Source organism: Patiria miniata, unplaced genomic scaffold (assembly GCF_015706575.1).
Source record: "Patiria miniata isolate m_02_andy unplaced genomic scaffold, ASM1570657v1 HiC_scaffold_3, whole genome shotgun sequence".
NCBI lineage: Eukaryota > Metazoa > Echinodermata > Asteroidea > Valvatida > Asterinidae > Patiria > Patiria miniata.
Genome location: NW_024037069.1, coordinates 10,681,860 through 10,705,567, shown reverse-complemented (window position 1 = coordinate 10,705,567; position 23,708 = coordinate 10,681,860). Strand labels below are relative to the sequence as shown.

Genomic DNA, 23,708 nt, shown 5'->3' with positions numbered 1-23,708 from the left:
CCATGTTAATACTTTGCGTTTCTACTTTCTTATTGCATCAGATCATATGGTGGGCCTAGACTCCAGCAAGTTTTCCCAGCGACTTCACCTAAGGTGAGTTGACAACCCATTCAATTACTGATGCACACCTCCATCATATAAAATAACATCGCCATCTCAATGCTGAAAATGTACTGAAAAATATATGAAACTCAATATCTTGCAAAAAAAGGTTCTGCAGCATTTGCTTGCCTTCCACCACTGACATGGGTTCCATTCCCATGTGGGCCAATATGTGGATTGGGTTTTCAGTCCCTACCTGATTCAAAGGTTCTCCCCAGATTTATTTATTATTTTTGAAAAATGTAGTAGAAAAACACCGAAAAAGTCTACAAATTCATTGGAAAATAAATACCAATACCAATACAACTCTAAATGACACTGTAAATATGTTCAGTTCTCTTGTCCAACTTGTCTTTCATCTTTAAAAGTGTCTTTGAACAGTGGAACACCAATGGTCGCAGGACATTTTGAAAAGGCGGTCATCTTGAAAAAAATAAAAAATAAAAAAAAAAGCCCCGCTTCCTCCCTTTTTTCAAAAACCCCGGACTAGAAATTATTTTTTTTTTTTACTCGGCCTAACAGTCGGAGTCCTGAATCCTCCAATTTGCAGGGTCTCTGCCTGCAAACCCAATTCAAAGCTTCTGACATCAATCGGCACAAGCCTTCCATTACGAGCCATCTCCTGGGCTGACTCATCCAACACAGTCGTTTCTCACCAGTTCTGTCAAACAATGAAAATACACAAGCACAAGTTCAACATCCCACCCTTTAATGTATCTAGCAGGTCTCCCCCCCCCCAACCATATGTCAACCGATGACAGCTTCTCATTTTTCATAGCCAGAATATTATCCACCCTCCCTGAATGCCTGTGCCTTCAGAGAGTATTAAAAAATGCAGTCTACAGGTTTTCTAGGGTCGCTTGTGAGGTCACTAGGTGATAGTCATGGTAATTTCATTCTACTGTAAATACTCTCTGCCGAGCAGGAAAAGCCTGTGAATTCACAAGCTCCATCAATTTCATGTCTACATACCTAAAAGCCTGGATGTTTACACAAGTTTTATTCCTTAACCCACTAGTTATGTTTAAATTATAGTAGGATACATGCTTTTCAATTGTTGACAGGAGCTTGCTTACTTTTTGTTTATAAATTGCATACATTATACGCCTCTCCAACACATCATAATAATTGTTTTAGAAAGATTTCCATATACGAAGTTCACTCAACACCCTGTGTACAAACCCTATGAGATTGGACTGAAAAATTCTAAGTGTTTTCTAAGAAAATGCTTGTATTTTCTCACTGCTCAAATTGACTTTGAAATTGCTATCTGGGGGCTTGTTAGTCAATACAGAGGAAAATTAGTGAACTTCTTATATGGAAATCTTTCCCTTGTTTTCAAAGAAACACTGCGTCCTGGAACATGCCCAATTAGGCTACAAAATGCATTTTGAACGACATGATGTTAATTGGAAAGAACATTCAAAAGTAAGATATAAACATCCCCACAACTATTCTTTAGAAACTGGGCATTTTTGTGTTATTTCATGCGAGAACGAATTTTGGGGTCCACTTTTTGCAATCCCCAAAAATCGCGCTGTTCTTGCTAGAATGATTCCAGTTGTAAACTGTTCGCCTTTTGTGGACAAGGAAGAAACCACATTTGTGCATTGGTGCTGTGAGTAATGTTTATGTGACACACACAATGTGTACCATACATTGAATGAAAACGACAGGAAAAATGTGTGCGTACTCCGTTGTGCCCGATGTAAACAATCTGGGGCGTTTTTGTGTTATTTCGTGTGAGAACGAATTTCAGGGTCCACATTTGTGACCCCCAAAAATCGGGCTGTTCGTGCTAGTTGTGATTCCAGCTGTAAAGTGTTTGCCTTTTGCGGACGTGTAAGAAACCACATTTGTGCATTGGTGCTGTGTGTAATAATTATCTGACACACAACGTGTATCGTACATTGAATGGAAAATGACTGGAAAAACGAATGCATACTCCGTCGTGTCCGATGTAAACAATCAGTTTTTTGTGTGTCTTTTCTCGGGAATGGTAAGACGTTAGGTTGGTTTCCTATCAACCAAAATGCCCGAAAAAGGATAAGTCAACAATCCAACGCATGACATTTTGGGGATTTCAGGACGCAGTGCCCCTTTAAATGTATCCATGTAAACAAATTGTTTTAATATAAAACAGTATTCAGTTTAAATTTATATACAATTTGTTGTTAGCCCCAAAGGCAAATGGCGATTTGTTTGACCAGCCATATGCAGTGATAAACAAGATAGTGTGAAAGTGATACGATATGGAATATTATGAGACGGTCCCAACATTCTCAACCTTTCACTCCTTATCAAAGTTGTCAGTTATATATATCCAGGGTGTTATGGCTTACGTTCCCCCAGGGGAAATTATCTGTCATTTAGTGAGTTATGTGCAGTGGAGTTGTGCTTGATGTTGAACATGAAGGCTCAGTGAGTGCTGAAGTGTGAACCTGTCCCAGCTCTGATAATGAGAGCCTGCTCTTAATGGCCTGCGGAGCGTCATGCATCGTAGCACAGCTAGTCAAAACCGACAAAAACAGCCTGTGGCTTCAATTTAATGAGAATATTTAAGCAAGTGAACTCTCAAATACTGTATATGCATGCCTGTTCTTATAAATACTTCGTATACAGTAACTCCCCCACCCCTTCAAAAAAAAACTCAAACCAGGCAAGAGAAGAAAAGAGCAAAACAAAAACCTGTTACATTGAAATTAAACCCAACAAATTGTGTTCAAAAGATATTTCTTCAGATTATAATTAAAAGTTTTTAAGAAAAAATATTAAAGAATTTTTTTTGAGAAAGTCTGCACATTTCCCCCCATATTTCCAACCACTTTCCCATACCCCTCGAAACGGTCCTGAAATTTGCGAACTTCAAAACATCCCTTTTTGGCCCCTGCCAAATTGAGATTTAAGCTTATCACATGTTGAACATCCATAATGAACAGCACTGTACATAAGGTGCTGAACAGGCAGTGCAGTCACTGTGTGGACCTCTGAACAAAATATGTCCTCATAGTGCAGGTAGTGAAGACGTTGTGTGGACATGCCCACGTCCACACAAGGTTCCCCCTCTCTCTGAAATACAGTTTTGGAGGCATTTTGGGGTTAGGGTAACTACACGAAAAAAAGGAATGTCCACACATGTAATGTAAACGTACATTCTCCTCTTGTGCAGTGGTATTGGAAAAATGCAAAGCATGACTTGTTCATGGGTGAGTAAACTTGTGTGAACAGGGCAAACAGCATTCAAGTGGACATATTTTTGTGCAACATGCAGTGGCGCACTCCATAGGGTTGTGTACATGTTTACTGGCGATGCAGTGACCACAAAGTAATGAGAATAACTTAAATAATGTATAAAGTTTTTAAAATTACCGAAGTTGTAATGAAATCGGAAAATTCTGCAGTTAGCCTAAATTCATTTCTATTTCAATTTTTTTCACCAAGATTGCACAAACATTCACCAAAAAAGTTCAGGCAAGTGCGGAATAACACCTCTATGCTCACGTAGAAGCAAGTGTTTGCCAGAAATTTGAATGAAAATTTAAAAACAAATCTTTTTTTTTATGATTCTTGTGCAAAAATCCCTAATTTTACAAAATTTGATTCCTTTGCAGCAAACGCATCAGGCTCTACTGCTCAGAAGTCACGCGCGAGTTTCTCCTGACGGACAGACGGTATGTCCATCTGGAGTCTTCCATTACCAGTCTGCCCATTGAGGAGCCCACCACCGTCGCGCTCTACAACGAGATCAATGGCGAGGCAAGTTGTCATCACTTTCTCATTTTCTTCACAGTGATTAATGAGCCATATGGGTGTCCAGTGACAGTCGTCATTATGAACGAAAATTTCATCCTAGTGTTGCAAAGGGAGGAGCGTTTGAGACCCAATCTGTGTGTGCCTGGTTATTGCTTTTGTAGGTCATTCTATAAATTTTCGGTCCAAAATGTGATATTTTTTCTGTCCGTGTTTCCTCTGAATTTTGTAATTTACCATTCAAGTGTCATTAACCCTAACTCCCTAGTGTGCAAAATTGTGTTGAAATTGGAGGATTTAGGACTGTTAGGGCTATCCCTAACTCCGGAGGCCTTTTTGCTAGGATGTAGCCTCAATTTTGCAAAATCCTCCAATTCGGGCGATTCACAATGCAGTGCGCCACCAAGAGTTTGCCACGGAGAGCTCATTTTTCCCAGTGCATTGTGGGAGATGGTTGACAAATTCGCAGCGCGGGACATTTGAAATTGTTAGTTTTTCCTGCCAGAAAGTTTGTAAAAGTATGATTCGAATATAATGTTTGCCCTTTTCTTTTCTTTTTATCAATATGGAGTTTTTTGTAAGGCGGCAGAACGCTATGCCCCAATCTATAACAAATTAGCTCAAGTTTTCTTGAGGTGACCACTGCCTGAATCCTGCAAAATCCTCCAGCAATCACTGTCAATATGTTGAGGCTTGGCCAGTGACATCCTGGAGCAGTGCGGAGGATTTCAAGCATAATCCAGGCCTATATTTATGCATGGCTGAGCAAAAACAACACACGGTCCGGCCCAAGACCTTGACAAAGTGCATCCTACGAAATCAGTAATGCACTTTTGCCATGTAACCTCAATCCTCCAAATTCCTCCATTTTGGCAAAGAGGATTTTGAAGGATTCCGGGGCGGTTAGGGTTAAAAGAACATGCTCTCCCACTCATCTGAAAAAAAAGGGCGGTTAGGGTTAAGAAAAAGGCTCTAAATTAATTTTCATTTGTTGGATGGGTCGTTTGCTTCACATAATCATTCTTGGAGGAAGAATTATGCATCTAGAATTACAAAATCATAGATGTCGGATGTAGTAGGGACAGGAAAAAAGTGGACTCCAAATTTATAGAATGGCCCATGTATATTAAGAATGTCTGTTTCCAAATCATTTCTGTTTATGTAATTTTTATTTTGTCCAGTTTGTTTGGAGTAAGGGTGGGGTCTCATACTTAACAGGAAAGCAAAAGTGAAAGAAAAAACAGTTTATGATGTCAACAGTTGAACTTTCAGTGTGTCACCCTTAGAATTTACTTTGCGCATTTGCATTAAATGGATTCAGCCCCAAGTAGAAATGAAAGTTGCAGAAGTGTTTTTGTGGCATTAATCAAAACAGCAGTCTTAGTCATTAATCATTGGCAAACCAGGAAAAAAAGGATCCTTAAACTTAAAGGTAGAGTACATCATTTGCAGCTATCCAAAAAGTAACTGACAAAACTATTGTCGAAAAGCAAACTTAGTTTAAAGATAGTAATGGTAATAAACTCCCTGTGAAATTATTCTTTCTGGCATGCTGTCATTTTGAAAAAAACAAACAATAAAAGAAGGCCTTTTCCAACGATGCGTCTAAAGACACATTTTTCGAAATTTCCGTCAGTAGTTTGTTTTTAATTTGGCGAAGCTGTGAATGAGTGCGCCATCAACCATTCGTGCAGGAAGTCCACAGTGCAAAGTTTTCCGAAGGTTTTACAGAAAGAATGTTACAGCATGACGCCACTTTTTTTCATCATATATCATCTCAATGAAGGTCAGTCATTGCAAAAATATTGAAAAGCCATGAATCTGGGACTGAGTTCTAATTTTGTTTGAAATACTTAGAAAATGTTCTTGACTTTCCATAGACTTTGTACACAACCACTGAAGTGGCGTCTGGATACTACATTCTTTCCGTTTTTACCTCTGAATTTTTTTATTTTTTTTTCAGTTTTGTTGGAACGCACTACAATTTCACACACAGGCAGATCAATTCCACTTTCCAACTGGCTAACAACTGTGTTTCTTGTATTAATTTGTTAATTTTTTTCAGGAGGAACAGGTGCTTGTTACACTGTTGGCTGCAGGCCACTGCCCTGGATCAGTAATGTGAGTAGGCCATGATTAATTACCTTATTACTCCATAATCTGTATACATGTAAGGTTGAAGGGTAACGCTCAAGAAAACCCAGTCTTAACCTTTTGCCTTTTTGTATGGATGAAGTAGACTCGAACCCAATTTAAGAAGTTTGTTGGTCACGAGTCACAATTGACCTGCTGCTAAATAGTTGTCAAAACCTCTATGTCTCGCTTTGTTAAAAAAAAAAAGGGAATGGAGGAGAACACAATTGAGGGAAACAATCAGACGCAAACGATGCCTGGGATTACAGCTTGTACATGTAGTTTGGACCCACTAAATGCAGAGCCTTATGTAGTATGCATGGGCCTTATTCAAGAGTCGGCCATATTGAATTTAAAGTGAGGTAAAATCTTCATTGTTGGAACTTGGGAAGATAAATGAAAGCAATGACATAAAGTTAATTACACATTATACCAGTCTGCTCTGATGAATAATTTTAAATTTGTGATTAAACATCCTAGTATTTTAAGCCACAAAAAAATGAAAGCGAGGCTAGAATGTGTAAATAGTCTGGCACCATCCCATTCAACAGTTAAGAATTAATAAAGTACATTCAGGGAACCCGACCAAAATGGCTTTTTCGTGAATAATGTCCATTGCAAGCATGACAAAATTTCATTACTTGCCATGCATTGTCAGACGAACAAAAACGCTGACTTTTCAGGTTTTAATCTATTCTGCTTTGATTGTACAAAAGGAGCAACATCAAAATCTCATTGTTTTGTGGTAGTACCCTTTAAGAATCTCTTTACGAGAATGCCAAGGATAATGAACCCTATCCACATAAGGCTCCCACATTGCCTTGCAAAGAATTCCTAGAATCAAAAAGCACCTCAGTGAAAACCAGCCTTGTATTTTGACCCAGAGCTCGTGAATGCTATTTTGGAGTCTGGAAGTCATAAACCATAAACCCAAACAACTCTGGAAAAGGAGATGCAAACAATCTGAGGCTTTTAGTATTATGAAGCATTTTATTGTCACTGGGGGACTCCATACCCAATTAGCTAGTAGGTTGGTGGTTTTCCAATCTCCCCCCCCCCCCCCTGTCTGTCGGACACCCACACCCTGTCTTACACAGTTGCCCCTCCCAGGGGACAGCTAAAGCTCTGATGTTCCCATGCCTGTCTGCAAGAATTCATATAAGACGTCTTAAAACTCTAGGCTAGATGCCAAAGTTCCATCCACCATAAGGGGCCTTCCACAAAGTACCTACGCATCAGTGAAATGCCAACTTTTAGGTCACCCCCTAGCTTTTTTTGATAGGCCTGTGCAATGATATTTAATACAGAAGAGTGTTATTTTTAGAAGGGAGGGGCTACAGTTTTATCAGGGTATTTTGTAGGGGGAGGGGGTTAGGTCTTATATCACGAAATAACAATTTTTATGGGGAATAAAACACTTCAACTCACACTTCAACTTACAATTATGTTTCTAAATCGAGAAAAAATTTCATTCCCCCCCCCCTAATATGTCCATAAATTGTAGTTTACTTATTGTTAACGTACAATAACAGATAAGACAGATGTAATTGTATACAGGCAAATTGACAGAAAGCAACAGTTTGTTAGGAAGGCATTTGACATAGTGGCATACATTTATGTGTATACAGTACATCCAGAGAAAATCGGTTAAAAAACAATGGTGTTGAAATAAGCAGAAAAGTATTGCAATTCCATCTTTTAGATCAACTCATCCAGTACGAAACTGCGAGGAAAGTTCGGACTATAAGTGACAGATATGATTCATGCCGCCAGATATTTTTAAACACGTAAATAATTTTTTAGTTTTTACAAAGCAAGTTGGTTTTGATTTTAAAATTAAATCTTTGAATAACAGTCCTATGAGTATTTGGTTCATTGCTTATATCCATAAAAATACATGTTAAAACATCAAAAGTAATTGATACAGGTTAAGGAAGTAAAATATTGTTTCATTGTTATATCAGTTTCAGTACATTTGTTCTCTCAGTGTTTTGAAATAGCACAGATTCACATCCACATATTTTTCTTAGTTGTTGTTCATGTTAACGGTCATATTTGCACAGTTGCGCTTTTATTAGCAGGTGATGAATATATTGGGACAACTTAAAATAGATTTTGTTTCACTTTGGGCTTACATTACTACTGTTGCAACAACTTTCCTCTGTACACTTCTAAATTTCCCACTGTTGGTGGATCCTTGTTATTAGAAATTGCGGACACTATTGCTTCTGTGTATACAAATAAGCTCATTGTTACATATTCAGATTTATGAATAGAAATATGATTTGTGTTTTCCCCCATTTTTCCCCCCCGCCATTCAATGAGGGTGGTTTAAGAAGTTGTGTACTTTACTTTTTGCTTTGATGTCCCAACACACTGTATTTTGATGAAATTTGTTCCTTGTGAAAAACTGTGGTCTATGAATTTGTGCCATTATGTGATGGGATTGTTTTCATCTACCTTTTGTAATTAAAGGGAATGGACAACATTTGCTTTTGCTGCAATTTTCAGAATTAAATGTATTTGGAAGATTACATTGTTATATTGCAGATGCTGGAAAAACCAAGAAAACCAATCATGTTCTTGTAGTCTGGTTCCCTGACCCGTACTTAAGATGAAACAGAGCAATTTGTAGAATTTAGGGAATTGTGAGGTCAGAGAATAGCAGGCTTGTACCTCTTCACTGGTGTGTAATCAATTGCAAAGAAAATGCGGAATAACTAAATATGAAAAATTAGGAGCAAGTTTTGAAAATATAAGCCAGTTTTCTCCAACGCTGGTTGGCCGACCAGCGTTGGAAAAAATACTATTTTCTTGAAAATGTCAGCACACCAGGAGCCACAATTTTACAGGATGCTTTAGACTGTTATTCCCTGACAACCCAGTAAGGAATTTCGTGATAATTCGATCATTTCGTTTTTTGATGTTTGCAAATGTTGTATCTTCCCTTTAACAGGTTCCTTTTTGAGGGGGAAGCGGGTAACGTCTTGTACACGGGGGACTTCCGTCTGGCCAAGGGAGAAGCAGCGCGCATGTTACCGTTGCATTCTGGGAACAGGTCGGTCACCTTATCTCTCAATATGAGAAACACCGTCCCCGACACATCGGCAGTTGAAATACTAAACCGGCATATTGGAACTATAAATCCAATAGTTTTATTTTGGGGAGAAGAAGTTTTATCCGAGTGTTAATTGTGGCTTGTCTGATTCAGTGCCACATTGCATCAAAGACTTGTTCTTTCAGGAAAATTATTCTTCACTTACATGAGTGTTGGTTATCTTTGCCTGCATCATAAGAAAATGATTCTAAGAATTTGAGAACCATGCCATTTGTAATACTAATACTGAAAACCTAAATTGAAAGGCATGGTTGGCTTACTTTACTGTACTTTTATCAATAGAGGGCGCACTTGCAAAATACAGGAGCTTTAATAACATTCTGTGTTCTGTGTGTATGTACACATGTATGAAACGTTACTTCCACAGCCACAATCACATGTGCATATGTGTGAAAAGGTTTAATGCAAAATTGAACCCATGAGTTGTGGATACCTTTACAATATGTCCCCTAAAAAATGTCCGTCTGACTGTTTTTAAAATAACAACAAAACCATGCAGTTAATTTTTAAAATTTTTGGTTGTGCAGATACTCCTAAGTCTTGGCCTCAACCCCTGTGAGTTTCATTTAATTTCAGTCACGCATCAATGCACAAATGTCAGTTGATCACAGCAACATTTTTGGACACTGTGACCAAGTTCCTTGTCTTAATCCATTTCAGTGCTGTGTTATGTAAGCTATTTAAAATCCTGCATGCTGTGACAAAAAGGCTGATGTGGTTTGGGATTGGAATCATTTGCCCTTGAGCATTAAACTGAGGTCTTGCCATGATGACTGATAGCCAGGCAAATGATTCCAATCCCAACTGCAGCCCTTTTCACAACATGCAGGATTTTACACAGCTTACTTAACACAGTACAGAAATGGAATAAGGCAAGGAACTTGGTCACAGCTTCCAAAAATGTTGTTGTGATCAATTGACAATTGTGCAGCGATGCGTGACTGAAATTAAATGAAACTCATAGGGGTTGAGGCCAAGGCTTAGGAGTATCTGAACGACCAAACATTTTCAAAATTGACCTCATGGTTTTGTAGTTATTTCAAAAACAGTCAGACGGACATTTTTGGGGGACATACTGTAGATTGAAAAGACAACAAACCCCTCACAAGTATCTGGGGTTTCTCTTTTTGTCATGAAAAGTTCATTATTGCATCTGATCCATTTGTTTTTTTTAGCTTAAAGCCACATGTTTCGTAAAATTCCGACCCAATCCTTGACCAAGAAATTTATAAATTTGTAATTTGTTTTACTGTTTACTCTGTTGCTTTATCATGGTGCCCTTACATTTGTAATAATTGTTTTCTTTTTCTTTATATTTGGTTAGGATAAAAGACATCAAGAGTGCGTATGTTGACACTACCTTCTGTGTGCCGGAGGCTATGTACATTCCCAGTAGGGTAAGTTTCACTGTTTGTCCAGATCTATTTTAGTATTGGTGAATTTCTTTTTTACATAAGGAGTTACGAAATGTGAAACTACAGGGTAAATGAAAGAACTACAAAGTATAGATGGTTTGAGAAATATGTTCTTGTTGATTATTGATGGGAAGAATTTAGTATGACAGCTCAGATGACTTGAAAATCTTTCTTCCATACATAGTTATTGAAAAAAAGAAGAAACCCAAATGATAGGACCAATTTTTGAATGAAGTTTTGCATGTAGCAGTTTCTAAATCTAGGATATGAAAGCCCAGTCATTAGGCTTTCTTTTAGTACAAGAATCATTCAAATCACTCATGTACTTTTCAAGTTACAAGTGTCCACGGATCACAAAAGAAGTAAGTGCTCTTTCAGCAAAATGAAAACAATTCTCATAGGGATGCATGTGAATTGTTTTGCTGAAAGAACAATTACCTAAAGTTGTGGTTTTGTATAAAAATAGGACTAGTGAAGTATTTGGGATTGATTTTATCGTTACATTCCCAGATAATATATACCTTCCCAGCATCTATATCACAAGCATGCAATTCAGGTGTCTATTTTTGACAAAGAGTTGTACATGTGGCAGTGTCCAAGCTAAACAACTTGCCCTTGTAGTTATCTTCCATTGTTTTATTAACACCTGCTTGTTTGGCTTCCCAATATTTACATACTTTTTGTCTTTCAGTTTTATTTTAAGGAAAAATTCAGAGTCTGCACAAAAACAATCTAAACTTGGAACTTGACAGACCAAGCTTAATTTTTCATGAAAAATGCTTTTTCCCATTTTGTCTGATGTCGATCAGCCATATAACAAACTAGTTACTTATGTTCAGATGATTTTTATTTTTGTATTCTATAACAGGAGCAGTCACGGGACGCACTTCTGGATTTAGTCGAAAAGTAAGAGTGTTTGTCTTAATTTTTACCCATGAGTTCTTGTAAAACAATTATTTACTGATCAGGCAGTATTTTAGGATTCCTGAAATGGATAATCTTACCAATCGGTCGCAATAGACCGAACCATTAAGCTCTATCCTTTAATGCGTGCACAAAAGTGCGTGTACGCAAATATGTCTTCCACGCACAGTGGTCACAAAAAAGGCCAACTTTTGTTCGTGCACGGAGTCCATTTTAATTTTCGTTAAAATCATAAACCGGAATAATTCAATAAAATACAAGAAAGATCTCAAATTTTGTGTCAACCGTTTTTGGACTTGAAAGGCCATGAGTGACTTCAAGCATTTCATACTGTTGGCCAGTTTGTCAAAAGAAAAACTGAAGACTAGGCCAAAAAATAAAAAATAAAATCGGTCTCTTGTCAACGTGCTCATCAATTTTGATTATACACGTCAATGTTTGTTCTTCTTCAAATTGTCCGTTGTAGCCACAGCAGCACCCTCTATTACCGCACCACCTCCAATTTTCATTGGCAGCTGGACTCCAAATGATGGAGGACACCAGGGTATATGAGGAGACAAAAAGCAAAATAGTACCCACCTTGTCTGTACAATCCAAGCTTGAAAAGACAAAACACAACAAAACAAAACCACATTGCCGCATCGATTCCGGAACTTTGGTCTGATCAGAGACCGACTTTTTTTTGGGGGGGGGCTTTTCCTTCAAACCTAGTTTAAGTGTCATTAGGAGACAGCAGTCTGGCTCCTTAAAACAATTTCAATTTGTTGTGTGAATTGCTCAGACAGATTCAACAGAGTCCTACCCACATGGTTCGTCTGGCTTGCAAGGCCAAATATGGCTATGAGTACCTGTTTGTTGAGATCAGCAAGGAGTTTAATTTAAAGGTAAAGACAAACATCTCAGTCATCGATTGAAATAACCCATTTCTGTTCATAATGTACTTTTACTTGTACAGTGTTAAATGAACTTTATATCCGTAACTCCTCATGCATTTGTGCTAGGAATCTTTCTGAAGCCTTTAAAATCCTCTACACTAAAGAAAAAGAATTGCACTGTCCTTGTACTTCACTCACATAAATGTGGCAAACTTTGACTAATTTTGAAGATTGTATATATTTGAAAAAATCTACATCGAAAATTAAAAATTGCAAGTGTGGTTCACACTCTGTAAACTTTTTTTTTTTCAGCCCAGTTTGTAATGATGTTTGTGCAAATTTTTAAATTTTACATCAGCACTTCATAATACTCAGAAAGACATCTGCATAAAGGGCCTGTCACATTATATGCGCTTTCATAGGAGACCTTACGGCGACCAATTATTTTTCATAAATTGAACAATTGCAGCGAGGACGCAAGAAAATGACAACTTTCTGTCTCAAAGAAACTCAAGCTACGCTCATACTGTGCTCTTCCCACGCTTACGATGCATTCAACTCGCTCTCTATGCGCCCCTGTCAAGCCCAATTACTCGATCTAGTCGCTGCCACTGCGCTGTCACTGTGCTCACGCTACGCTCTGCTCGCTGTTGATATGTCCTAGTAGCTCGCGTCGCGCTCTCTATTCGACCAAAATACGTTCATGTGACGTCACTTGCGCTGTATAAATACCACGACAAAACGGTCAATACACGTCCAGTTTCAAAAAATATTATACAAGTTCATCGCAGTCAAGTTACTTTCTCATAGAGACTACATCGACTGCCTTGCGCCTATAAGCTGCCTCAATGCCACTTCAATGTCGCACGATTCACGCTCGCACAGCGCCCGAGTTGCTTCATTACGGCACCCTGGCCAGAGCGCAGAGGTGTTGCGATTGTTTTGAGCATGTTCAAAGACCTTTGTGCTCATCTGAGACCATTAAGACTCTCTGGCGCCCATCTGGCGACCTATGTAGTTGTCGTTGCGATCTAGTACTATAGTAGTTGTTGTTGCGCCCCAGCTATTTTTCAAGGACGCATTGAGAGCGCATATAAGATCGCAGACAGTGTGACAGGGCCTTTAGAAGGCAAGAGGTTGTGGGTTCGAGTCCTACCTTAACAATCTTGTAATTGTTATTCTGACATGCTTTCAGACAGCAATGAGCACATCAAAATTGGGTCAAATACTGCAGGCCTGCACCTCTCTGTGAAAACTTTAAAACCTATAAAACCTGTATTTCAGCTTGGGAGCCTATTATATTTTTAAGGTACCATAACCTACATGTATGTACAATGTAACTTACAAAAAACCTATATTTTTTATCCTGGCATGCATTTCAACAATTTGTAAAAAATATTTTAAAAATCAATGTGACCCACAGGTTAGTGGGTTCATTTTTACCAAAATAACGATTTTGTCAGTGTAGGCCTACCTAAGTGCATGAAATTGGTAACTTTATCTAGTGTGGAGAACTAGCGGTAAGCAATTCGCTGTATTTCTGCTACCTCATGCTGAAAAAATAGCACGATGTTTATTTTGGTGCTTGGAAAACCTTTCAAACCTAAATTTTGATTTTCAGAACCTATATTGGTGAAGAGGGGCACTGTGAGGCCTGATAGTGTCTTGGGATATAAGTCCTCCTGCAATTCCTTTTAAGTTGCTGTATACCTCAATTTTTCTGCTGAAATGTCAAAGCCCACTTGTGTTCCTTCTTTACGTTTAGGTACACGTGTCGCCTGTCGTCATGGCACAATACGAGCGGGTTCCAGATCTAGCGAAGCACCTCACGTCGGACGGCAGAAGCACCCAAGTCCACGCTTGTAGATACGTGGTACGTATCTTCACAACAGAGCCACATCCGAGTTGGATAACTTTGTGGCTTCGGCTTCAGTTTGTGCCATTGGTCTGCTGTGGTGAATAGCCACAGCCATAGACTAAGATGCGTGTTTTAGACACAGTCTTATATTCACTCTGTGTCCTGACAGTGCGGACATTTGTTACATAAACAGCTAACAATACAAGTATTCGAGAATGACTCCAAAAGGTCTCCTGAAGTAATTGGTAGGATTCTTTACAGCGTTAAACTGTTGACGTCTACACTGATGATATTATAGGTGGTCAGTGGTTCATTACACAAATATTGACTGCTTTGAGTGGTGTAGTAAAACTGTCCTCCCGAGGTGATCCATGAAGCATTCTATTTTTCCCAAGGAGAAGCCAAGGGAAAACTAGAATGCTCCATGGATCACCGAGGGAGGCTTTTAATACTACATCACGAGATAAAGCAATCAATATGTGTTTTATAACACCTCTCCCACAGATTCTGCATGATTTTAAGTGATAACTGATTAAGTTAATCTAAATACAATTAAAATGTACTTCAATTTGAATACGAAATTGGTCGAACATTTACTTGCACTTTTACAAACTACCCCTTCACGAAATGTTTGAACCCGGTTCTGTAGCGCGCGCTAGCGCTTGGGAACAATACGCGCACACTCATACATGCATTGCACACAATACTGGTTCATGTGTATAGCACCTTGGTTGCTACGGGTATAGTACTTTTGACCGTGCACAGCAAGATAGCAAAAATAGCGAAATACCATGTGATTCACTCTCGGCCAATCAAAATACAGAATCCGGGGGTGAGGTGTTATAAATCTAAGTATTAGATGGATGAATCCAACAATTCTGGATACTTTTGAACGAAAGTTCCATGGTATTTTCTTGCTTGAGGTTATTAAGTGTGTTAACTTAGACGTCCTGTCTTTGTTTGGTTTGCTTGTAGGACTGTTCGATGCAACACGCCACCAACGTGTTAGTGGTTGTACCCAGCACAATGTGGTTCACCAGCAACGCTCGTCCATCGGATGTACTCAAGTAAGTGAGATAAAAAAAATCTCTGTAAATTTGTTTGGAAATCTGTAGCACGTTTATTCTGTACATTTTGGGGCCAACATTATTTACAAATAATAAATGTGGTTATATAGCGCTTTCCATTGTATCAATGATCTCAAAGCACTTTACAATTATTACCCCGTTCATCAGACCACGGGATCACGCGGCAGCCGATATCAGCGCTCAATCGGTCCTCGACCCTCACAGGTACCCATTTATACTCCTGGGTGGAGAGAGGCAATTGTAGTTAAGTGTCTTGCCCAAGGGCACAAACACCATGTTCCCGGTACGATTCGAACCCACGCACCTTCGTACATGAGTCAAACACCGTAACCACTGGACCATGACGTTCTTATGTCTGACAACACATTTTGTGAATATCGCACACACAAATACTCGTACTTGTACTCTTGCAAATGTTCTCCCGCAAGACTTTCAAAGTCCTGGGGAACATGTGTACCTATTGAAATTTGCCCCTACTTACGGAAAGGCAGTGGCTTTAATCTGTGCCCGGGGAGTTGTAGGGGATGGGGATGACCAAAATCCAAAATAACCCAGTCATGGAAATTTGAAAAGCAGGGTTGGGGGGGGGGGGTGTGTGGCGTGTGACTGGACACCACATTACACTAGGGAGCCCTGTTCATGATACACATGTACGCCTTATGTAATAATGTAATGCTTATATAGTGCTTCGTACCAAAGGTCTCAAAGCGCTTCACAAGACTTGGGTATTTATGTGCCTTAACCTTACATCAAAATGGCGCATTGACACCTCTTGTCCTCTCATACTCGTACCCATGGGGAAAAAATTGCCCATCTTGTGGTCTTACCCATACTCATGACAAAAATACTCATACACATACTCATGGCAAAGAACTCGTACTCATACTCATTGAAATGTACACCGCTACAACACCTCGAATAAGCCACACAAGGACCAGCTAAAGTTTAAGGCTGTGCATTTTTACAAATAATTTAGTATTCGATTATTCAAAGTTGGACTTGATCGAAATGCACTGATCAAGTTAAATATGCGCCAACCAAATCTGGCCGCATTTCAGGGTTTGCTTGGACCTGCGCTTGTCGAAAATCGACAAAGAGCTTATTAAAATAATGTAAAGAACAGGTAGCACTGGCTGATATTTGACAATTTTGAAGAAGAAATTTGAGCGTATAGTCCTCATATAAACTTTCAAATTGTGCACGATAATGGCTTTCGATAAAAGGGTGTGTTATGTTATTTGACACACTAAAACCACATTAATTTTATGTTTTTATCATCTCATTGACTCTGCTCGTTTTTCGAATATGTGAATCGAAAAAGTGCTATTTGGATGTTCGGTTGATGATCCAATATCAGGCATATTGGGCACAGCCCGACTACCGCTCCTGCATGGAATTCACTGATTTCACATACAAAGCATTTTAATCACCAGTCGAAGTGCTCTTTAAAATGTCAGTTTTTACCCCTCAGCCGAGAGGCTTGACTCAGCTCGAGGGGTATTGTCATCGTCTACGGCGTCCGTCCGTAGGGCCGTTCTGACCATAACCCACTTGTGGGGTGATGTTCCTTTCAGGACACATCACCCCACTATTTTCACAATAGAAAAACATCACCCCAGAAGAGAATCTTTAGAAAAAGGGATAATGGGAACACAATGCTATCACCCCACAATTCCGTCTGGCTAGACCGTCCGGGCAGCTTAGTTTCCGGATGATAACTTGAGTTAGAAATGAGATTTTGGTGTCTAACTTTGATAGGGGGTTGCCCTTGGGAGTAGGCAAGTTGGGATTGGTTTTGGGGTCAAAAGGTTAAAGGTCAAGGTCACCGTGGTGAGTTAAAGGTAAATGGTTTCCGGATGATAACTTGAGTTAGAAATGAGATTTTGGTGTCTAACTTTGGTAGGGGGTTGCCCTTGAGAGTAGGCAAGTTTGGATTGGTTTTGGGGTCAAAAGGTCAAAGGCCAAGGTCACCGTGGTGAGTTGAAGGTAAATGGTGTCCGGGTGATAACTTGAGTTAGAAATGGGATTTTGGTGTCTAACTTTGGTAGGGGGTTGCCCTTGGGTACAGGCAAGTTGGGATTGGTTTTGAGGTCAAAAGGTCAAAGGCCAAGGTCACCGTGGTGAGTTGAAGGTAAATGGTGTCCGGGTGATAACTTGAGTTAGAAATGGGATTTTGGTGTCTAACTTTGGTAGGGGGTTGCCCTTGGGTACAGGCAAGTTGGGATTGGTTTTGAGGTCAAAAGGTCAAAGGTCAAGGTCACCGTGGTGAGTTAAAGGTAAATGGTTTCCGGACGATAACTTGAGTTGGAAATGAGATTTTGGTGTCTAACTTTGGTAGGGGGTTGCCCTTGAGAGTAGGCAAGTTGGGATTGGTTTTGGGGTCAAAAGGTCACAGGCCAAGGTCACCGTGGTGAGTTGAAGGTAAATGGTTACCGGACGATAACTTGAGTTACAAATGAGATTTTGGTGTCTAACTTTTGTACGGGGTTGCTCTTGAGAGTAGGCAAGTTGGGATTGGTTTTGGGGTCAAAAGGTCAAAGGTCAAGCTCACTCACCATCGTGAGTTAAAGGTAAATGGTTTCTGGATGATAACTTGAGTTGGAAATGAGATTTTGGTGTCTAACTTAGGTAGGGGGTTGCCCTTCGGTACAGGCAAGTTGGGATTGGTTTTGGGGTCTCAAGGTCAAGGTCACTGTGGTGAGTTAATGGTTTCTGCATGATAATTTCAATTAGACATGATATTTGAGTTCGGAATGTCAGTTTTCCCTTTTCGACAAACTTCGGCTGAGGGGTTTCAACAGCAACGCTGTTATTTTTTTTTTTGCATGACTCTGCAGACGTCCAGGATGTGTTGGCACGCTCAGCCTTTGCAAACATTTCCTGGAAAAAGTGAAAGTATGAACACGCGCTGTATTTAGTGCCTGGTCTTTTTTTTTTGTAACCATGGTGAACAGGAAGGTTGGTCACCGCTACCGGCTGTGTTTCTCTTTCCATTCTTCGTTCAGTGAGGTAAGTTGAAGTAGCAAACCAAGTTTGGTCAACCACATCTAATGCTTGCCTTCCTGAAGAAAACAAATAGAATTCTCCATGCTTATCATTTTTGTTGTTAAATTATGAATGCAAAGTAACACCTTCTACTCTGCACTGTGTTTGGTCGCCTAAAACATTGTTTTCATTATATGAAGGTAGACATGTTTTTTTTCACCGGGCTTCTGGCCTCCGTAAAATAAACAGGGGGGAGGGACACCAACTTCCTATGTTGGCGCTGTCCAAAGCCAACATCATGACCAATGTCAGACAATAGCTGGTGCTATTCGCTTTCCACAAGACGTTAAAATAAAAGGCCACTCGCGAAAAACGGTTTTCGTGAAGAGAGAAAAAAAATTCTAAAAAGGCACTTTCTGTTAAACCTATACTTACAGGACTGTAATTTTTTTCATCTGTCAATTTTCCAGTGGGGGGGGGGGGGTGGGGGGTGGGGTTGACCGATTTTTTTTTATGGGGGGGGCCCTATTAGTTATGATAGTTTCCTGTCTTAACTTAGGTGATGCTAGAAAAAAAAATAGATTTCTGGGGTGCCATGGCATAAAATCTGGTTTGTATATTACATCAACAAGTCCTATACTGAGAAGGCTCTCCATGTTATTTTTTAAAATTATACTGTTTGAACTTTGACGCTAACATGCCATGTTGGAATATGAAAATTGTCAAGTAAACTAACCGTCAAGAGATTATGCAAAAGCTGGCTAGTCTCTACCTTCTTCAATCCTACGAATAAAAAAAAGAACTGGGAGGTTTGAGCTTTAATAATCAAAGTTATTCAATATAAACCCAACTTAGATTTTCCTCATGTGTGTGCCAAAAATCTTTAATTCTGAATTTGTTTAATTTCTATTGATGTGTATCCAGGTTCGTGATTTTGTCGGCTACATTCGGCCAGTCAACATTTACGCCAACGTGATACCGTACAATTGCACCGAAGAAATTATCAACGAGAGGTCAGTGGCCAGAAACCGTGAAAAATGCATTTTAAAGGGAAAATACAACATTTTGCGAACATCGAAAAATACAACTACCAAGTTTTTACGAAATACCTTACCAGGATGTTGGTAAATGACAGTCACAAGCATTCTGTAAAATTATGGCACCTGGTGTGAAGTCATTTTCAAGAAAATGGTATTTTTGTATACATTTCCAACGGTGGTCGGCCGACCACCGTTGGAAAAACCTAACTATTGTTCAACTACTGCTCCATATTTACCATTTGTTTCAGTTCAAATTGTGTTTGCTGTTGATTACATGTTCATGAACGGGTGCAGGCCATCTAGACTGGTTCCCTTACCTTACAATTCGCCAGCATCTATAAATTGAGCCATTTCATCTTTAGTGGAGTCAGGGAACCAGACTACTTGAACAGTTTTGTTTTTCTTGGTTTTTCGAGCATTTTCGGACACAAAACTTCAAACATGTCAGTGTAACAATATTTGATCTATTATAATAACCCCTGAACTAGTTCATTTCTGAAAATTACAGCAAAAGCCAATGATGTACATTCCCTTTAACTGGTTTTATTTGTTTGTTTAGTTGTAATGATCCCTGTTCCCAAGTTGTCGACAGAAATAGCACACTGATTTTTTAATAGACGACGGTCATAACCATGATTGCTCAGTCATCCATGGCAATGATGTCTTAGTCATCCTTTGCAATGATGTCATGAACTTGACATTATTGGAAAGAGGATATCCTGATCATTTTCCGGATATATGACGTTTTCTAAAATATTGAGCAGATTTGTTATAATTTATATTTAAAAATGGTCATCTTTTTTTTAAAGACACCCTGTATATATAAGATTGATACAAGGGGTACAAGCCTGCCGGACTGATTCTGTGACCTCACAATTCCCCAAAGTCTATAAATTGCTCTGTTTCATCTTAAATCAGTGGGGTCAGGGATCCAGACCACAAGAACATGATTGGTTTTCTTGGTTTTTCCAGCATCTACAAGCCCAAAACGTGAAACAAGTCAGCTTAACAATATTTGCTATAACATACTAATCCTCCAATCCATTTATTTCTGAAAATTACAGCAAAAGCAAATGTACATTCCCTTTAATAATGAATTTGTGTGGTAAAAAACACAGGTCAGGTGTACCAGGAACACCCAGTTGTTTTTTGCTATGCTTCCGAGGATTGGCTTTGTGTTTTCCTTTGTCCCTGTAATATAACACTCTCCCATAGACTAAGCACACAAACCTGCGTTCGAGGACAATAGGCACCTTCCTTCGAGGATCAATGGCCCCTTTGTGCTCCTTTTGTTGTCTGTCCTCAGGCGTAATGCCATGCAGGAACACAAGCATTGACACACTGCAGTGATCTTTGTGCTTTTATTGCACAGATATATAATCCTGTTTCAGACATGGACTAGACGTGTTTTGCATTCATTGTTGCTAAATCAAAATAACATAAGACACTTCAAAGATGGCTGCTTGATCGCAATAAGGGTCTATCCGATTCGTAAGTGACTGTGTAACACATGCGCAGGCACCACTGATTACCAATATGTGCTACAGTAGAACGTTGTTATTAGGAACACCCATAAAAAATGTTCCTTGTAGTGGTTGTTCGTTATAGTGACTGTGCATTACAGGGTTATTAAAAAAAAATCATCCAAAATAGCAGGACCAATTTTTGAATGAAGTTTTGCCTGTAGCTTTTTCAAAATCTAGGAAACAAAAGCCCAATGTATGGGCTTTCTTTTAGTACAAGAATCATTCAGATCACTCATGTACTTTTCAAGTTACGGAATTTTGAACACAACCACCGTTATAAAGTTTTGTCTAAGGATCACAAAAAAAGTAAGTGTTCTGTCGGCAAAACAAAAACAATTCTTAAAGGGATGCATGTGAATAGTTTTTTGTTTTGCTGAAAGAATACCTTTTTTGTGATCCTTAGACAGAACTTTAAAACTGTGTTAGTGTTCAAAATGCCTTAGCTTGAAAAGTACATGAGTGATTTGAATGATTCTTGTACTAAAAGGAAGCTCATTGGTTAGGCTTTCATATCCTAGATTTTGAAAGTGCTACTGGCAAAAATTCATTCAAAAATTGGTCCTGCCATTTGAGATGCGTGTTTTTTTACTCAGCCTGTATAATAGAATTTAGAGATGTTCGTTATAGCCAAATGTTTATAGCGGTGTTCGTTATTGCAACGTTTCACTGTACTTCCGGTTCCAATAGTTCCAATGCTACTCCGTGTGCAGCAGACGTGGTTTAAGTTGAAAATGACGTCACACTTACGAATCGGATAGTCCCACCACAGTCAAACACTAGCATACCACACGACCCAGTTTATTAACTAATTAACTCTGGAATTTTTGTTGATTGGTGTCACAAAACAGAACTAAGTTTTGTCAACATTACGCTTTGTCTTTATATTATGCCGTGTGAGCATCCTGCACCCGATTTCACGAAACTCATCGTAACTTACGATGCATCGCAGCGCTGCGACGCATCGTATCCCTACGGTGCGTCGCAGCTGCGACGCGTCCTGCGATCCACTTCACAAAACACGTCGTAAGTGCGATGCATCGTATGTGTATTTATAGCACAACTCAGTGACTGTTTTATGTATTAAGTCAGCGTACAGTAAATAGTCGTCTGGTATTCAACAAAGAGTCGTCGGATCTCCGCTCTAAGTTTGTTAAAACGTAAGACAAAATGGCGGCCGTGCGATGCAATTTTAAAGGAAAACGAGCTCTCAGTGGACTGTTTAGCTACTTTGAAATTTCAACTACAATGTTCCAGGCTAATTCATGATTATTCAATGAATTTTCTATTTACAACTTTACACACATTGCCTCGGTAATATAATCTCGTTTATGTAATGTTTATGGCACAAAACTGGCTAAAAACGGACTCTTCTTATTTTGCGACGACCACTAGACACGTTGTAGCTTGCGACGTGTTTTAAGCCATTGTCAAGGAACTTACGATGCATTCAACACATCACAACTTTCGTGAAATGGATGATACGACGCATTGCGAGTTGCGACATGTCATAACTCGAGTTGCGACGCGTCGCTTCGCTTCGCTTCGTGAAATCGGGTGCTGATCTGATAAACTCAATTGCTTCAAATCATTAGCCCTCCTCCCCTTACAAAAAAATCACAAAACAAAACAAAACCTCTGCAAGGCTTCACGATTAGCTTGTGATAATGAGCATAGATTGATGGAATTTTTTCTGCACTCATCCACAGATTGCAGGATCTTAGGAGGGCAGCAGACAAGCCTCAGAGCGTCAACCAGCCATCTGTCTATAAACCTCTTGGACAGCTGAAGAAATCTGTGCGAGCGTCCTGGAGAAAGACTGCAGGTAAGATTGTAGATCAAGAACATTATTTATTAATAATAATAATATCGGAGTCTTATATAGCGCACGTATCTACCAACAATTAGGTACTCCAGGCGCTGGAAATTAATGCTATTATTAAAGAAAGGTAAGTAAAGTTTATGAGAAATATGAGACCCATTATGTAGCACCTTATAATGGTTTACAAGGTACTGCGGCGCATATTGCAGCCACTGCCAGAAACACCGGGGCAAACCCCTTCTCTGAGCGATAAGTGTTACTGGGTTCTTTTAACGTGCATTACACAACACACGGGACCTATGCCTTTACGTCCCATCCAAAGGACGAAGCAATAATGGTAAAGTGCCTTGCTCAAGAGCACAAGCACCATGTTCCCACGGTCAGGATTCGAACCCATGTACCACGGCACACGAGTTGAACACCGTAACCATTGGACCACAGCACCCCACATTTATTGACCTCTGACAGATATCCGGTGAGTCGGCAACAGTCTGAGAACATCATTTTATTTAGCAACATCTGTAGTGTCAGATCAGTTTTGTAAAAAAAGGAGGGGCATATGTGCATCGGAACCAGGTACCCGAGTACCTGACCGTTGATGTCAGGAACCGGTTCCAGATTATGGGATCAGGTACCCGTAACCAACTTTACATATTTCTTGGTAACTTTCTGACAATGAAAAAGAAAGGTTTGCCATTTCATCTGTGGGGAATTTTCAAAATGAAAGCCAAGCTACATGGGAAAACAAAGCATATTTCCCATTTATGACGCTCTCGAAAGTTGCAAGTTACAACGTAAAGCTAAAATCTCACTGTACACGCTTGTATCTTGCTGTATTGACGCACTGATGTGGTAGTCAGGGGTGAGATTTGTCCGGATTTTTCTGGAATTCCGGAATTTCTGTGAGACGAACCAGAATTTCCTTGAGAAGATCCGGATAACCGGATTTCCACTGTTTTCCCCTTTTTGGACGAAAGTCCGCCGCCCGCCACACACATGCATCACGCACGCTACCGCGCGATGTACGGGCCAGTTTCCCGACTTGACTAGTGTTGTGCATAATGTGTGCACGATC

General features: G+C 39.5%; 1 protein-coding gene across 1 annotated transcript in view; it reads left to right on the top strand.

The window, feature by feature from the left end:
• The window catches only part of LOC119737244 (protein artemis-like), a 55,452-nt gene that overhangs the window by 3,949 nt on the left and 27,795 nt on the right, over positions 1-23,708 (top strand). The window contains exons 3-14 of the mRNA XM_038211442.1: positions 42-93; positions 3,714-3,858; positions 5,918-5,973; positions 8,942-9,043; positions 10,428-10,500; positions 11,387-11,424; positions 12,224-12,326; positions 14,083-14,190; positions 15,151-15,242; positions 18,218-18,272; positions 19,173-19,261; positions 22,521-22,636. Of these exons, the coding sequence (XP_038067370.1) occupies positions 42-93; positions 3,714-3,858; positions 5,918-5,973; positions 8,942-9,043; positions 10,428-10,500; positions 11,387-11,424; positions 12,224-12,326; positions 14,083-14,190; positions 15,151-15,242; positions 18,218-18,272; positions 19,173-19,261; positions 22,521-22,636 (1,029 nt within the window). The remainder of the gene's footprint in view (positions 1-41; positions 94-3,713; positions 3,859-5,917; positions 5,974-8,941; positions 9,044-10,427; positions 10,501-11,386; positions 11,425-12,223; positions 12,327-14,082; positions 14,191-15,150; positions 15,243-18,217; positions 18,273-19,172; positions 19,262-22,520; positions 22,637-23,708) is intronic.